We start from the raw sequence: 16,743 nt of genomic DNA, 5'->3' as shown, positions 1-16,743 counted from the left end.
TCCTATCCAAAGCACTAGATGCTATGAGCTTTTGATGATGCAGTTCCAGGCACACAGTTTTAAATTCAATCTGAGCCAAAGACAGACAAGAGTTACTTTTAACCCTGTTCTCAAGCTCTGTTTAATTCTGTTTAAAGTCAGTGGCATAAGTATATTTCATATTGATATCAATGGACATTAATACAGATGTGGATGCTAAATATAGATGCTGTTTTCATTAGCAGAAGGCATAGCTTTTAACATTTACAGATTATTTGTGAATTATTTCTTGCTGACCATTATTTCTTCTTTCTCCTATTTTCCTGCAAGTGGTATATTCATCTTACCAAACTAAAACATAATTGATGCTAATAGAAGAGAATATTTGTAGCTGAGGGATGAGCTGTGGAATCCTTAGTCCTCGTTGATTGGTTGTTTTTGTTTTTGTTGTTTTGTTTTTTGAACATGTTTCATTACCCAAGTAGATAATATCTTCAGCTGATGCTATTGTGTGAGTCAAGTATTGAGACATTGCATCTATGTACTGTAATTTTCATTATCAGAAGACCAAGATAGAGTTCCTTGCTCATGGAAATATTTACAGCTTAACTATATAAACATTAAGGGAAAAGGACCTAACAAAATAATATTTGCTTCCTTGAATCCCATTGAGGTGAACTATTTAAGGACATGTAGATTACTATAGGATATACTGTCATTGAGAAATCAAGGAAATTAACAGTTGGATATTTGTTGACGTGTACCTTCCAAAAAACCCATGGATATGTATGGACATCAGTGTTTTTCTAACACAGGTGTCTGCTCAGCAAAACAAATGTTATAATTTGTATCTTCTCTCTTTTTAAGGAAAGTATCATCATCATCACCATCACCATCCAAACAGGACTTTCTCACTCATTCCCTTCCTTTCAATCCATTCACTTTTCTTAAATATAGTTGGGTTTGTTTTTTTTTTTAGTTTGATCCTCATTCTGTAATACGTTTCAACCATCTAGGTGTACTTCACAAGTACCTGGTGCAAAGAGAGACTCAAGCAGTCAAACTAACAGCTGCAACTATACAATTGAAACCCTGACCCTTTTTTATATGCAATTTAGGCTGCTGTATCGAGTTTTTTACCTCTGTCCCAATGCCCCAGGTATATTACTTTTTTATTCATCACTCACTTTTGCATTGAGTCTAGTTCCATTCATTCTTGGCCCTGCCTCTATTTTACTGCAAACTTAAATAACCCATTTTCATTGCATTCAACTTACATTTCTCATATTCCTGACATAATCAGCTTACATTTTCATACAAGCCAGTATCCAGAAACACCCTCTTATAAAAGGCCATTTTTGCATTATTTCAACAAATATTCATTCTTCACAATAGCCTTCATACTATGTGTTATCTTTTTACCACCATTTGCCTGTGTATTCATTGTCCCATCTTCAGTTAACATTTTACCAAGATACAAAGTCAGTTTTTTGCTTATTTTTTATATAAAACTTGTGTTAATTCCTTCATTCCATTTTACCTGTCAAATATAAATACCTTGAGCTTTGATTCATGAATTTTCAGATTCATATTTTTCACTACACCACACAATATATCTAATGTTTGCTGAAAATCATTCATGCTCCCAGGCAAAATTGCAGCATCACTAGCATACAGAAATACACACCTATACCTTTCTCAGTCAACAAATCTCAAGCAATATTATGAGAATTCTCATAAATATATCTATAAATACATTTTGACATCACCACCTTAACAACATACTTCCTTATCTTACCTCCTACTAAATATATTCCATATTTCTCATGCATTTTTCATTTCTTAATTTTACAAACCCTAAATATATATTTTTTATTTTTTATTTCATTTGTTAATTTGAGTTTTGTTTCATTCGTTCCTCTTACTTTCAAGTTACAGCCTTCTATATATCATGACTGATACCAAGGGGGCCCATAGAATTTAACCCCTGTTGCCAATCATCGCTTTGATCAATTAAGGAAAGTCATGGGACAAAAAAAAGTTAAATGTATTGTTTTTTGCAGATCAAAAATGAACAATTTAGTATACGACATCTGACATCAGGGAACTGGGAAGTTATAAAAATCTTGGCATATGACGAAAATACCCAAAAGATGTGAGCATTATTTTTCTTTGTCTGTTCAGGTAAAATATCTGTGTTATCAAGATAGATTCAATGTTATTGGTATAGCAATGTTAATTATGTTTCTTTTGTTATTAAATATTAATACTAGCCATAAACCATAAGTACAAACTATACTTAATCTCTTGATATATTCTAGGAACTTTTCCTGAATATTAAAATAAGGCTAGGCTATAACAAATTCTACTTCAAAGTATTGATTGAAATAAGAAAATTCAAACACTGGGTTAGGCGACAATATTTCCAAGTGGTCTTGCTTTAGAATCTTAAGTAATCAAATCATTAGGATTTAAAAAGTAAATACATTTTCACCTTTGGATCTCCCATTTTAAAATCTGCTTATCTTCAAGAATAATAAGGAACGGTTCTTGCTAGTTTTTCTTAGGTTGTAAATGGATGTGCTTCCAAGTACTATTAACATAAAGGATTTCTCAGAAACTCATGAAAAAGATCATTTATTGTTAATTGCCTTTGTTAAGACATCAATTCTGCATTGCATAGAAATAAACCTTGTTGAATGTGATGGAATTTATAAAGGATTTCATTTAAATATGTAGAAGTGTTGAAATGTCTAAGCCATTTTCCAATTTAACAGATATTTAGTTATTGGTGCCTAGTATGAGAATGAGGTAAAGTCTCTGTTGTCTTTTAATATCTCTGTTGTCTTTAATACAGACAAGATGGGTACTTTGAATACCTGCATTTTTTTTTCTCAGAACAAGATCAGTTATTCTGCCTGATCATTAGTTAATTTTCTTCTCCTTTTTAAACTGGCAGAATTGAGGCAGACAATCTCTTCTGAACACAAAACAGCAAAACCTCTGATAAAACAAGTGTTTTAATCACTAATTAAGCTCCATCTGCATAGAGCATAGCATGTGCGATAATCCAATTTTATTTTTTACAAAGCCAGGTGTACTAATTCTTAAGTTTCCTTCTTAATCACCTGAGGACACATTCTAGTCAACATGAATGCCGAGGTAATTTGTTCATGATGATAAAACCATATTATGGCCTCAAAAAATGAATTGGATATCTTATTCTGAAAGGGGAAAATAAGTCTAGAATTGAAAAGCTTCTTTACTAATGAAAGATTAGGAGCAATGTAAAGAAATAAGCCAATCTCAAGATGTTTTGTGGATAGCCACTTGAATCTATCTAATGGTAAGAATGAACCTGCCCTTCTCCTATATAAATGAAATCCTTAGGTCTGATGTTCATTATGTTTATTATCTACAGCAAATTAGTACATATTCACCTGGGCTGAAGGTATTTTTTCTCATTTTGCCAGTTATTTTTTAAGTACTGAAAATTCACCAAGAGGAAGACAATTACATAGGTAAGCTCTAGCTCGTGTCATACTAAGGATTTACTAACTGTCCCGACACAGCGAAACAAATGTTTTTCGATAATTGAATTTACAGTTTTCTCTAGGGTACGTATGGAATCTTTAAGATGTACTTAGACACCAAAATATTTTCTTCGTTTAAAGTATCCTTGTTATATATAACACTGTCCATCTATTAGTGAGTTTATGTAGAAAGACAGCATAATACTAAGCCTAGTTAGCATTTTATATGCATTGGAAAATATCAAGGAAATAGAAGTAATAAAAATGAAGTTATAGTCAGTGTTGTTCTCTTTTATCATGAGCCTGGTATTCACAAACATGTATTTCCACATTCTCCATTCCCCACTGCATTCCTTTGCTAGAGAAAAATGTGGTGATACATAGGGAGGAAGTTTGAAAAAAGAAACAATGTAGTCCTGTCCAGTACAGGTAGTCCTTGACTTACAACTGTTTGTTTAGTGACCGTTCAAAGTTACAGTGGCACTGAAAAAAGTGACTTATGACTGTTTTTCATTCTTATGACCATTGCAGTATCCCCATGGTGACTTAATCAATATTTGGATGCTTGGCAATTGGTTCATATTTATGATGGTTGCAGTGTCCTGGGGTCATGGGTTCACCTTTTGTGACCCTCTGACAAACAAGGTCAATGGGAAAGCCAGATTCACTTAACAACTATGTTACTAACTTAACAACTGCAATGATTCACTTAACAACAGTGGCAAGAAAGGTCGTAAAATGGGTCAAAACTCACTTAGCTGTCTTACTTAGTAACATAAATTTTGAGGTCAATTTTGGTCGTAGGTTGAGGACTTGTTGTAGTGTTTGAAATATTGACAATTAAAACCAAAGATTTTTTTGCTGATAATAATATATTTGCAGTGAATATTAGCTGCAGGTTTTCTTGTGCTTGATCAATTTTTTTTACTGCCTTAGTGTGTCAACAACTGAATTGCTGAATCGTCAATGTCTCTCATGCAGTTTTATGAAAGATCGTTGTACATATTTTAATGCAAAGTTTAGTCCTTCAATCAAGTATTTCATTCTACAGTGTAAGGGTAAGCCAGGCTCTCACTGTACAGTTATTACACTTTTTTTAAAAAAAATGAAATGTTTTTGAACATCAAAAAATTAATGTATCTCGGTGATAACTTTATTACAAATAAAAATAGTTTACATCATTATAATAGTTACAAAATCTCAACTGTGGCATTATACATTTGTTGTGTCTCTTACACATGAAAATTACCTTACTGGACAATTTAAATTTTGTACTAATTTGATCATTCCTATGATAGAATGCTCTATGAAATAATGAACCAAGGGAGAGGGATCACTAGAAGTAATGGTGTAAAAGATGTACTAAACTTGTATTCACTAGTTAATTAAACTATTTAGGAGGATGTCACTCATTTCTTCAATGTGCTTTCCTGCAATCAAATTACACCAGCCAAAAGCCTGGATAGCTGCATGATTTCATTTGTCAATCAGTGACAGAAATAACATTCTTGTTAGCATTAGTAAGATGCCCAGGAAGGTTATGGGGGTTGAAGGAGAATGAACTACATACACAGATATTTATTTACTTACTTATTTATTGCTACAGTTATTTCACAATCCACAGTTCTAAAGAAAACATTTCTAAAGACATTGGAAAGTGAAATACTATAAGAGGAGGAAAAGGAGGAGAAATAATAATAATAGGGCGGACTCTTTCACCAGTATGTTCAAGTAGTAGAAGCAAGGATGTTTTAATCTGAATTACTGCACTGAGCAGGGGGAGGACAGATTTGACATCCTGAAAGGCCCCTTTCCATGTCTATTATTCTATGAAATCAGGTACCCTCTTTACTAGGGCACTCTTATCTGTACACTGAATCAAAGCTACAAGAAGTTTGGATACATTTCTTCTGAGATTTCCATTCAGTTTTCTAATGGCCTCCAAATGACTTTGCAAAGTCTGAATGTTCCCTATTCTCTCTTTGATTTAATAGTAGCTGCAGGTACTCTGTGCTTTATATAATCAGGCTATTAATCGCTCTGTGTGTCAATTTCTCTGCTATAAAATTGAAACGAAGATAATAATGATCACACATTTATTATTTCCCAGTAGATTATGCTTTTGCCTTGGCATTAATGGGATCGTTCATATGCTATGTATTAAAGCATATGCAGTAGTAGTTTTGAAAACTATGTGTTAGAATAATGTATGTTTTGCTTTAGTTTTTTTAAGTTGAGGAATCCAAAGGTAGTTTCTTTTATTTACTTCCTCTGTGTGCCTGTCCTTCTGTGTTGTACAGGTCCTGGTGTTCCGATTGTCAGCCTGCACAGCACAATTAATCCTGAAAGTAAGTTATACCATTTCACTGGGGATTTCCTTGTGGGTTTTCTCCCTTTTAATTGAGACCTTCAGGAAATTAATTTCTAAACCTCATCTTAATTACAACTTAGGAAAAAAAACATGCACGTAAGCAATAAGAACAGAGTGAAATTAATACAGTAGCTATAATATATCAGGGATTTTTCAGGACGATCTTACATTAATAAGTACCCTTTATTTCCCATTAATGCTTACAATAATTAGGTGGCACAGTCTCTTTAAATAACTATGCAAATTGAATTCCTATTGCAGTACTTCTTATATATGGTTTAAAATACTTTAAAGCTCTAATACAATTAGTTTGGATTAAGGAATTGTTTCTGAGTGCCAGTTATCTAATTCATCCCTTTTTAATGATATAAATATTATGTGTGCTTAAATCTCTGTTTAAGCAACTCAACACATTTATGTACACACATACAAGTAAGACATATATATAGACCGGACAGCCATCTGTCCGAAATGGTGCAGTGTTTCCTGCCTGAGCAGGGGGTTGGACTCGATGACCTTCAAGCTCCCTTCCAACTTTTATTTTTTTCATTATTATTATTATTATTATTATTATTATTATTATTATTATTATTATTATTATTATTATTATTATTATTATTATTATTATTATTATTATTATTAAATACATACAGGTTTTCTATATAAGTAACTTTTTCAAAATATGTTTTTAAATACATCTTCAAAATATATAACTTCAGTACGTTCTATGCAGACATGCATTATTTGGATAATTCAATTATTCACTTTAATTGGGGAAATAATTCAATTTAAATGAATGTTCATATATGTATATTGATTTAAAGCACAATATTCTTGCCCATAATAGACTAAGCCAGTAAGTTATGCAATGAAATCATAGTTTTAGAAGTGAAACAGTGTTGTGCTGAACCTTTGTCAAATTCTTGCTTATAAAAATTCAGAAGAAAAGATTTATTTCTATAGAAAATTGTGGAAATATACATATATACATATATGTAAACTTGATCATCATTCCTATTAATGGAATAACAATTATATGATTGAATTTTAGTCAAATTATTGTATTTAAAACAGCTTAGTTGATACTGTGAAACTGCCTCTTAGATTATTCATTATTTCATTAAATTAAGATGTGGTTTACCAATTTAAAAATTTGTTTAGAGGAAACATAGCTATCCATATGCAACTGATGCCCTTTTTTTAAAAAAAGGCAAGTAATCCTTCAAACTGTAATTTTAAATTTCTTTTTAGAGATTTATAGATGAAGGATAATTTTGAATTAATGTGTATTTATAAATAGATAAATCAAAATCCACTAACTTGTTATTCAAAAACTGTCTTCCATTTTACTTAATTTGAGATATAATTTTAATAAAAGGTGAAAGATTTATACGATCTGAAGAGAAACCAGAGTATAATAATAATAAGCCAGATATAATTTTAGTATTAAAAGCACTTCCAGAGATCTATGGAAGTTGCATGATGAATCAAGGATCTCATCTTAAGAAAAATGCATCTCTCTTAACTTCATCTTTGACTAGTATTACCCTAGCATGTCCAAAAATAAAATGTTGCTAATTTTGTTTTTATACTTGGAATAGACTTTTCTCTAACAAATAAACTTCTATTGTACCTGATTCCTTTATGTAAAAACCAAATTGCATATGTGCAGGGCTTTTTTTCTCATAGAACGCCCAGAACGGAGTTCCGGCACCTTTTTGGGATGGAACCTTTTAGGGTAGGCAAGGCGGGTTGTATGATGTGTGTGAGTTCCGGCACCTTTTTTTTTTTTTTTTTTTTTNAGATCGAGCACAGTATGATTCCTAAATGATTGACAGGGCTGTGTCGCTTTGTTTACAAAAAGCTATTAACTTAAATGTCAAAAGAGATCCCATGCATACCTTAGAAATTCTACATGAATCTGTGGTTTTATAAAAGAAGCAAATTTCATAGGAACAATATATATTGTGACAGGTAGATAATCACTCAAATACATCTTTCCCAGTATAATACTAAGCCTAGTTAGCATTTTATATGCATTGGAAAATATCAAGGAAATAGAAGTAATAAAAATGAAGTTATAGTCAGTGTTGTTCTCTTTTATCATGAGCCTGGTATTCACAAACATGTATTTCCACATCCTCCATTCCCCACTGCATTCCTTTGCTAGAGAAAAATGTGGTGATACATAGGGAGGAAGTTTGAAAAAAGAAATAATGTAGTCCTGTCCAGTACAGGTAGTCCTTGACTTACAACTGTTTGTTTAGTGACCGTTCAAAGTTACAGTGGCACTGAAAAAAGTGACTTATGACTGTTTTTCATTCTTATGACAATTGTAGTATCCCCATGGTGACTTAATCAATATTTGGATGCTTGGCAATTGGTTCATATTTATGATGGTTGCAGTGTCCTGGGGTCATGGGTTTACCTTTTGTGACCCTCTGACAAACAAGGTCAATGGGAAAGCCAGATTCACTTAACAACTATGTTACTAACTTAACAACTGCAATGATTCACTTAACAACAGTGGCAAGAAAGGTCGTAAAATGGGTCAAAACTCACTTAGCTGTCTTACTTAGTAACATAAATTTTGAGGTCAATTTTGGTCATAGGTTGAGGACTTGTTGTAGTATCTGAAATATTGACAATTAAAACCAAAGATTTTTTTGCTGATAATAATATATTTGCAGTGAATATTAGCTGCAGGTTTTCTTGTGCTTGATCAATTTTTTTTACTGCCTTAGTGTGTCAACAACTGAATTGCTGAATCGTCAATGTCTCTCATGCAGTTTTATGAAAGATCGTTGTACATATTTTAATGCAAAGTTTAGTCCTTCAATCAAGTATTTCATTCTACAGTGTAAGGGTAAGCCAGGCTCTCACTGTACAGTTATTACACTTATTTTTTAAAAAATGAAATGTTTTTGAACATCAAAAAATTAATGTATCTCGGTGATAACTTTATTACAAATAAAAATAGTTTACATCATTATAATAGTTACAAAATCTCAACTGTGGCATTATACATTTGTTGTGTCTCTTACACATGAAAATTACCTTGCTGGACAATTTAAATTTTGTACTAATTCGATCATTCCTATGATAGAATGCTCTATGAAATAATGAACCAAGGGAGAGGGATCACTAGAAGTAATGGTGTAAAAGATGTACTAAACTTGTATTCACTAGTTAATTAAACTATTTAGGAGGATATCACTCATTTCTTCAATGTGCTTTCCTGCAATCAAATTACACCAGCCAAAAGCCTGGATAGCTGCATGATTTCATTTGTCAATCAGTGACAGAAATAACATTCTTGTTAGCATTAGTAAGATGCCCAGGAAGGTTATGGGGGTTGAAGGAGAACGAACTACATACACAGATATTTATTTACTTACTTATTTATTGCTACAGTTATTTCACAATCCACAGTTTTCTAAAGAAAACATTTCTAAAGACATTGGAAAGTGAAATACTATAAGAGGAGGAAAAGGAGGAGAAATAATAATAATAATAGGGCAGACTCTTTCACCAGTGTGTTCAAGTAGTAGAAGCAAGGATGTTTTAATTTGAATTACTGCATTGAGCAGGGAGAGGACAGATTTGACATCCTGAAAGGCCCCCTTCCATGTCTATTATTCTATGAAATCAGGTACCCTCTTTACTAGGGCACTCTTATCTGTACACTGAATCAAAGCTACAAGAAGTTTGGATACATTTCTTCTGAGATTTCCATTCAGTTTTCTAATGGCCTCCAAATGACTTTGCAAAGTCTGCATGTTCCCTATTCTCTCTTTGATTTAATAGTAGCTGCAGGTACTCTGTGCTTTATATAATCAGGCTATTAATCGCTCTGTGTGTCAATTTCTCTGCTATAAAATTGAAACGAAGATAATAATGATCACACATTTATTATTTCCCAGTAGATTATGCTTTTGCCTTGGCATTAATGGGATCGTTCATATGCTATGTATTAAAGCATATGCAGTAGTAGTTTTGAAAACTATGTGTTAGAATAATGTATGTTTTGCTTTAGTTTTTTTAAGTTGAGGAATCCAAAGGTAGTTTCTTTTATTTACTTCCTCTGTGTGCCTGTTCTTCTGTGTTGTACAGGTCCTGGTGTTCCGATTGTCAGCCTGCACAGCACAATTAATCCTGAAAGTAAGTTATACCATTTCACTGGGGATTTCCTTGTGGGTTTTCTCCCTTTTAATTGAGACCTTCAGGAAATTAATTTCTAAACCTCATCTTAATTACAACTTAGGGGAAAAAAACATGCACGTAAGCAATAAGAACAGAGTGAAATTAATACAGTAGCTATAATATATCAGGGATTTTTCAGGATGATCTTACATTAATAAGTACCCTTTATTTCCCATTAATGCTTACAATAATTAGGTGGCACAGTCTCTTTAAATAACTATGCAAATTGAATTCCTATTGCAGTACTTCTTATACATGGTTTAAAATACTTTAAAGCTCTAATACAATTAGTTTGGATTAAGGAATTGTTTCTGAGTGCCAGTTATCTAATTCATCCCTTTTTAATGATACAAATATTATGTGTGCTTAAATCTCTGTTTAAGCAACTCAACACATTTATGTGCACACATACAAGTAAGACACATATATAGACCGGACAGCCATCTGTCCGAAATGGTGTAGGTTTTCCTGCCTGAGCAGGGGGTTGAACTTGATGACCTCCAAGCTCCCTTTCAACTTTATTATTATTATTATTATTAAACACATACAGGTTTTCTATATAAGTAACTTTTTCAAAATATGTTTTTGAAATACATCTTCAAAATATATAACTTCAGTACATTCTATGCAGACATGCATTATTTGGATAATTCAATTATTCACTTTAATTGGGGAAATAATTCAATTTAAATGAATGTTCATATATGTATATTGATTTAAAGCACAATATTCTTGCACATAATAGACTAAGCCAGTAAGTTATGCAATGAAATCATAGTTTTAGAAGTGAAACAGTGTTGTGCTGAACCTTTGTCAAATTCTTGCTTATAAAAATTCAGAAGAAAAGATTTATTTCTATAGAAAATTGTGGAAATATACATACATATATACTACATATATGTAAACTTGATCATCATTCCTATTAATGGAATAACAATTATATGATTGAATTTTAGTTGAATTATTGTATTTAAAACAGCTTAGTTGACACTGTGAAACTGCCTCTTTTTTAAAAAAGGCAAGTAATCGTTCAAACTGTAATTTTAAATTTCTTTTTAGAGATTTATAGATGAAGGATAATTTTGAATTAATGTGTATTTATAAATAGATAAATCAAAATCCACTAATACCAACTTGTTATTCAAAAACTGTCTTCCATTTTACTTAATTTGAGATATAATTTTAATAAAAGGTGAAAGATTTATACGATCTGAAGAGAAACCAGAGTATAATAATAATAAACCAGATATAATTTTAGTATTAAAAGCACTTCCAGAGATCTATGGAAGTTGCATGATGAATCAAGGATCTCATCTTAAGAAAAATGCATCTCTCTTAACTTCATCTTTGATTAGTATTACCCTAGCATGTCCAAAAATAAAATGTTGCTAATTTTGTTTTTATACTTGGAATACACTTTTTTCTAACAAATAAACTTCTATTGTACCTGATTCCTTTATGTAAAAACCAAATTGCATATGTGCAGGGCTTTTTTTTCTCATAGAACACCCAGAACAGAGTTCCGGCACCTTTTTGGGATGGAACCTTCTAGGGTAGGCAAGGCGGGTTGTATGATGTATGTGAGTTCCGGCACCTTTTTTTTTTTTTTTAGAAAAAAAGCACTGCATATGTGGAAGAAAATTATATGGTACATTATTTGGATGCAGTATGGACTAAACCATTTGTTCTGCTGAGTTCACCTTTAAGACCATATATACAAAGCCAAAGGCCTATAAAAAGGGCTGTATACATTAGATGCCATTTATGAGAATAAACATTGATTGAACATGTGAAGATTATCCTTGCATTTAACAGAGCATAGCAAAATCAATCACAGAAGAAAAATGCTGATTCCATATAGTTAGGCCCATGCATCTTTTAGTTTAGGGACTTCCAATTTTATTGGAAATGCAGGCTGAAATGACAGCTGTACTTGCCATTGAATCTGGTCACAAAGGCTCAGTAATTAAAATCTAGTTGAGTCACATCTAAAATATGGCAGGAAGTTTTTCCTTTACGTTCTCCAAGTGTTTCAAACTGAAAGAATACTTAATAAATACTAATGGAAAAGATAAGTGAAATGTATCTATCTATATATAATATGTGTGCTTATGCAGTAAATCCATATTTATTTTACTTTAAATGTGCCTTTCTAAACATTGTTCTATAAAAATATGGATTGTATCTACATATAAATTGTATTTTAAAATTTTCATCCAACTAAGCATACATGTACATTGGTTCCTTTTTTACCTTTTTATTTTACAGAGTTTTATATTTTAGAAAACAACTCTGTTTTAAAAGAAGCAGTTTCAATGAGAAAAAAACTACGAACAGAAACTAGAATGCTTCACATTGATGACTATGGTAAATATACTAGAAAATTTTGGAAAAGCCAATATGTTTTCAAATAGTATTTTTAATTCATCTTTCAAACTACCAGCCTTTAATGTTTTGCTCTTTTCTTAAAAGAACTTCCTTTACAGTTAACATTTCCAAAGGATTTCTCAGATCGAAATATGTATCCACTTATCTTAATAGTGTAAGTATAACCCTGATATTATTAAAATTTGTGAAATTGATATATTATATTGTTTGCATGCATGTTATATGGCCTCAAGAATGGCCATTTTAATTACAAAAATTAAAAGCTCTCCCAGTAGTGACCTCTAAACCCTGTTGGGATGGCATCATATGTTCATCATGCAGCTATAATTTTTATTAAGGATCACATAAATGATTAAAAAACAGAAAACAGGAAAGATCTTTATTCTCAAATATGGAAGTTAGAGGAATTGTTTACAGTGTAATCCAAGATTGATCTATATTACCTGTCCTTGTCAAATTTTTGATTCTTTTCTATTTTCAAGGGTTTTTGTAGAATTGATGCTGACTTACTGTAAACTGCAAATTTAGCTGGGATTGTATTATTCAAATCAGTCAAGCCTTCGGCTTCTTTTTTTAATATTCCAGTTGTGAACCATTGCCAGATTTTATCTTTATCCACTTTCTCTTTGATCTTTTTTTAGAAATTGATCATGCAGTACTTTTCCTTGCCAGCATTCTGTTCTTGTTTTTACTATGTTGCTTTGATATTCATGTTTTATTTCCTGCACTTTCAGTAAGTTCCAATTTGTATCAATGCATGTCCTTGGCTGTCTTTTATGTAATCAGCCAATGCGTACTTTTCTTCTTCAACCATTTGTTTAACTTGAACTAAACCTCTGCCTCCATTTCTGCAGGGCAGATATTATTATTATATTATTGAAATAATACCCATATGATCGTTTCTAATACATTTAAAGGGTAGTGGTATGCAGTAGTTTTCAAATTTGGAACAACATTCTGTCCCTACCCCAAGTACACTAATCATAAAACGCTTCAAAAGTGCCGAGAGTATGCTTGTTTTGTATCCATAAGACCAATTTCAAACACAATGGACAGTCTGAGCATTTCTGGAATGGTCAGGACAGCGTCAGAACACATTTAACAAGGTCAGAACAACCTGCTTTGAGCTAAAAATGCTTAGAATCCAAAACATTTTTCCCACTCATACTGAAGATGTTAAACAAGTTCAAACCATATTCAAAGAGTAAAAATGGCATCTAGGCAATATTCACTTCATCCAAAATTCCTAATGGATTAAGCCAATTTTAAATGAAATTTAGAGATGGACACTTCCTGTATGTTATACTTTCTAATTTTTGTCTGTTTTAGAAATGTAGAAACATTACAGGCATGTAGTTTCTGATTAGGAAAAAAGTAAACTGGCATAAATCATTCAAATAAGTTATTATTAACATCAAAAAACTATAAGAAGTAATCAAGATCCTCCTATCTTTTTTACAATTCTAACAAGAGTTTTCTCAGATATGTGAAAATGAGGGAAAATGACTATAATATCATTTTATAGGAAAGTGGCAATTTGAATAATGATGAAGGGATCATTTTTAAACCTTCCAGCACATACTGATATTATGTATTATAAAAATGATGCTGTATTTTGTTTTTGTTTTACCTTCTGGGTAATTGTTACTGGTGCCTCATAAAACATATAGAATGCCATTAAAGGAGCCATTAAAATAAAATAAAATGAACTACTACATTAAAAAGATATTGTGCTTTCTTAAAGAGAAGCTTTTTGGCTATTCAGTTATAATATTACTGAATAGGTAATATATGAATGAGGAGAATGAGCAGAGGAGAATCTACTTTAAGATGTCTCTTCCTCTCTTTATAATATTGAACATAAGGAGAAGTTACCACTAACTATAGTTCTTATATGAAAGTGACTTTAGGGACACCCTTGGCATAACATAAAGATTTGATTTCAAAATGATCTGTTTAATCAGTATTAGCACATTCACTGAGCAACAGTGATCTGTAAAATGAAAGAGTTATAATTTACTGGGTATTTATTTATTTTCTAGGGATTTATTTATTATCTAGAATTTTTAAACTGCACACACTCATTCCTTATTGTAGTTAGTTTATAAGCTTATAAGCCTAAATAAATAAGTAAGTAAGTAAGTAAGTAAGTAAGTACATAAATAAACATTTCCAATAGAATTTGGACACTGTTATTGCTTTCTTGTTCTAAATGGGTAGAATAAAATGTAGAACAATTATGTAGCTCTCATGGCTGCCTGGTTGTGGACATGTATATCTGTTTAATTGCCAATGAAATAACTTACGATATAAATAAGGTTAACTACCTACTATTTCTTTCTTTGACCAAAAGGAATTCTCAACATATGACTTGTTTACCTGCAGGTCATTGAACTTATTTTCCTGGTCAACATAACTACTTTTGGCAATCTTCTAATTTGTTTCATGTATCAATAAATACTATCAAATACCCAGCTTAAACAAGTACTCTCAAAAATTATACTAGAGTAAGAAATATAAATGTAATTATCCCACAAAAAACAGAGCTTTTTTCACCGGATTTTATAAACCTTTACCATCCTCTTATAATCTAAAATATATTATCTTTATTTAGACAATATTTTTCGTTCGTTCTAAAGGACTCTTGTAAATTATAGAGTCAAGTCGTCCAAGTAATCTATGAACTAAAGATGTGACCTACCCTTTAAAAGAGTAATTTTTACAACCCCACAGTTAAAGTTACTATCTAAGACTAGCATGGGGGGGTGGAACCATTAGGACAATGTTTCATAGTAGCACTTTGAGTTCAGTCTAGAAGCTCTCCAATTAAGATGTTCTAATACGCCTTTAAAATAATTTTAATTAACGTTTTATAAAACATGTAAAAATGCACAACAAGGGAAGGAAGGAAGGAAGGAAGGAAGGAAGGAAGGAAGGAAGGAAGGAAGGAAGGAAGGAAGGAAGGAAATTTACAAAATTATCCCTTATTTTAAATTATTAAAAAAACTCTCACTTTTCTCTATTATCTTTTTTCCCCTAATCATCAAAATCACAAGTGCATTTTTTCTGTTTCATGCAAAAAATCTATAAGGGTTTTCCAGTTGACCATAAATGTAGACATTGTTTTTTTTCTAATTGAAGAAGTTAATTTAGTTATCTTTGCTTTTAATTTTATCAACTTCACCAACCATTCCTCTGTTGTAGGTAGTATCAGGTCTTTCCATTTTTCAGCATATAATAATTTTGCTCCAGTTGTCATATATAAAAACAAAGTCCCATTATTATTTTTCTGGTTGTTTATCCATTAGTCCCAAAAGAAGAGTCTCTGGTTTCAGTTGTACTTTAACTTTTAAGAATTTCTGAATTAATGCATGCATTTTTATACAAAATGTTTTAGCCAGTGCTTTTTTTGTAAAAAAAAAAAAAAAAAAAAAAAAAGGTTCCGGAACTTACACACATCATACAACCCACCTTGCCTACCCTACAAGGTTTACCTTTGTAGTTGAAAAAAAAAAACCCTTCAATTTTTAGTGTATCTAAAAAACTAGGATTTTGTTCAAGGTAAGTTAATGCTATTAATGTTACCATGCACTGTGTGGCTTTAAATTACAAGAAGGCATTTTATTAATCTTTTGGGACATTTACCACTGGCATATCCATTTAGTTTAATGAGGGGAAAAGTCAGCTTTCTATGTGGAATGAAATTGGCCCAATAAAACAAAATTTGGTTGCTTGTAAAAGATTGAATTATTTTTAACAAGTTGTCAAACAAGGTGGAAAAATTTACATTTGGAGTTTAATATGGATATTGACTTGAAACAAATTAAAGTTGAAACATTGTCAGTGAACAGATTACTTTTAATTTAACTTTAAGTTAAACCCAATTTAATAAATAGATTTGATTAAACCTCATACTATAGGTCTACCTTTACATCTGACCAATACATAATTAATATATATTAATAATAATAATACCTTCAAATCACAAGACCTTGGCTTTATTCTTATTCTTCCCCTCTGCAGTTTGAATATAAAGTATAAAAGACTAAACAGAGATTTTTGTAGAAATCCCAGCCTTTGAACTACCCAAGGAACTGAAACAGCAAAGTTTCACTGTCAGGCAAGCTTCCATGCCAGCCGCCTTTCTTTCCTCTCGCTTCGTCTCTTTTTAACCTCAATCCCCACCTTCTGTAAGGGAAGGCAAAAGACTCATTCACCCTCTCATGAAAGATGGCCTCCATGTTTATGTGTCTCCCACCGCCACTATCG

The 16,743-nt window shown here is 31.7% G+C and overlaps 1 protein-coding gene across 1 annotated transcript in view; it reads left to right on the top strand.

The window, feature by feature from the left end:
- The window catches only part of DPP10 (dipeptidyl peptidase like 10), a gene marked incomplete at both ends in the record, with an annotated part of 120,270 nt that overhangs the window by 87,081 nt on the left and 16,446 nt on the right, over positions 1-16,743 (top strand). The window contains 6 exons of the mRNA XM_015826979.1: positions 2,043-2,134; positions 3,453-3,500; positions 4,449-4,570; positions 5,813-5,860; positions 12,355-12,453; positions 12,559-12,628. Of these exons, the coding sequence (XP_015682465.1) occupies positions 2,043-2,134; positions 3,453-3,500; positions 4,449-4,570; positions 5,813-5,860; positions 12,355-12,453; positions 12,559-12,628 (479 nt within the window). The remainder of the gene's footprint in view (positions 1-2,042; positions 2,135-3,452; positions 3,501-4,448; positions 4,571-5,812; positions 5,861-12,354; positions 12,454-12,558; positions 12,629-16,743) is intronic.

The sequence above is a fragment of the Protobothrops mucrosquamatus genome, unplaced genomic scaffold (genome assembly GCF_001527695.2).
Source record: "Protobothrops mucrosquamatus isolate PMUCROS unplaced genomic scaffold, P.Mucros_1.0 scaffold3417, whole genome shotgun sequence".
Taxonomy (NCBI): domain Eukaryota; kingdom Metazoa; phylum Chordata; class Lepidosauria; order Squamata; family Viperidae; genus Protobothrops; species Protobothrops mucrosquamatus.
This window is presented reverse-complemented; position numbering and strand designations above follow the sequence as displayed.